Source organism: Gregarina niphandrodes (genome assembly GCF_000223845.1).
Source record: "Gregarina niphandrodes unplaced genomic scaffold scaffold00014, whole genome shotgun sequence".
NCBI lineage: Eukaryota > Apicomplexa > Conoidasida > Eugregarinorida > Gregarinidae > Gregarina > Gregarina niphandrodes.
The window spans coordinates 234319-235333 of NW_011645784.1; the positions used below are offsets into that span (position 1 = coordinate 234319).

The window sequence follows — 1015 nt, forward strand, 5'->3', positions numbered from 1 at the left end:
CTGGCCGTCCTGCTTCTGGTCGCAGTCTGTCAACAACTGAACTCGCTCAGTCAGTTCCTGTTCCAGCATCGCTTCCTTGTCAGCAACGTTCTGAATCTCAGCTTGCTGGGTTTCATCACGTTTCGCTAGCTGCTCAACTCTGCTCCATGATATCATCGATCTTCGCCTGCATGTCGGCTGGGTCATCCTGTTCTTCAAGGTGCTCAACGAGAGAGGCCACCTTGGCCTTCAAGATCTCAATCTCCTCATGGTTCTTCTTTTCATGGCCATCAATCTCCTTGATTTGGCTTTCCTGTTTCTGGTCGCACTCTGTCAGCAACTGAACTTGTTCCGTTAATTCCGTCTGGAGCTTCGCTTCCTTCTCTGCAACATCGTTGACCCTCTCGACAACGTCCATGACCTTGCCGATAAGATCCTTAACTTGGTCAGCAACATCCCCAATTTCACCTTGCTGGACTTCGTCACGCTTCGCTAGCTTCTCGATGCGGTCATTGATGTCATCTATCCTCATCTGTACATCCGCTGGGTCAGCCTGACCATCGAGGCGTTCGACAAGAGATTCCAACTTGGCCTTCAAAATTTCAATCTCCTGGTCGTTCGTTTTGATCTGGCTCTCCTGTCTTTGGTCGCAGTCTGTCAACCACTGAACTCGCTCGTTCAACAATTGTTGGAGCTTCGCTTCCTTATCGGCAACGTCCTCCACCTTGTCAGCAACGTTCTGAATTTCAGCTTGCTGAGTTTCATCGCGTTTCGCCAACTTTTCAATCTGCTCCATGATATCATCGACCTTCGCCCGCATGTCGGCTGGGTCATCCTGTCCTTCAAGGTGCTCAACGAGAGAGGCCACCTTGGCCTTTAAGATCTCAATCTCCTCATGGTTCTTTTTTTCATTGCCATCAATCTCTTTGATTTGGCTCTCCTGCTTCTGGTCGCACTCTGTAAGCAATTGAACACGCTCATTCAAGACCGCTTGGAGCTTCGCTTCCTTATCGGCAACGTCCTCCACCTTGTCAGC

The 1015-nt window shown here is 50.0% G+C and overlaps 1 protein-coding gene across 1 annotated transcript; it reads right to left on the minus strand.

The window, feature by feature from the left end:
- Positions 1-133: 133 nt before the first annotated feature.
- Positions 134-1006, minus strand: GNI_079850 (putative viral A-type inclusion protein; the record flags this gene model as incomplete). The annotated part of the gene is made up of 1 exon (XM_011132319.1): positions 134-1006. A coding segment is annotated over one exon (873 nt), but the record flags the coding sequence as incomplete, so codon positions are not given.
- Between the last annotated feature and the right edge of the window lie 9 nt (positions 1007-1015).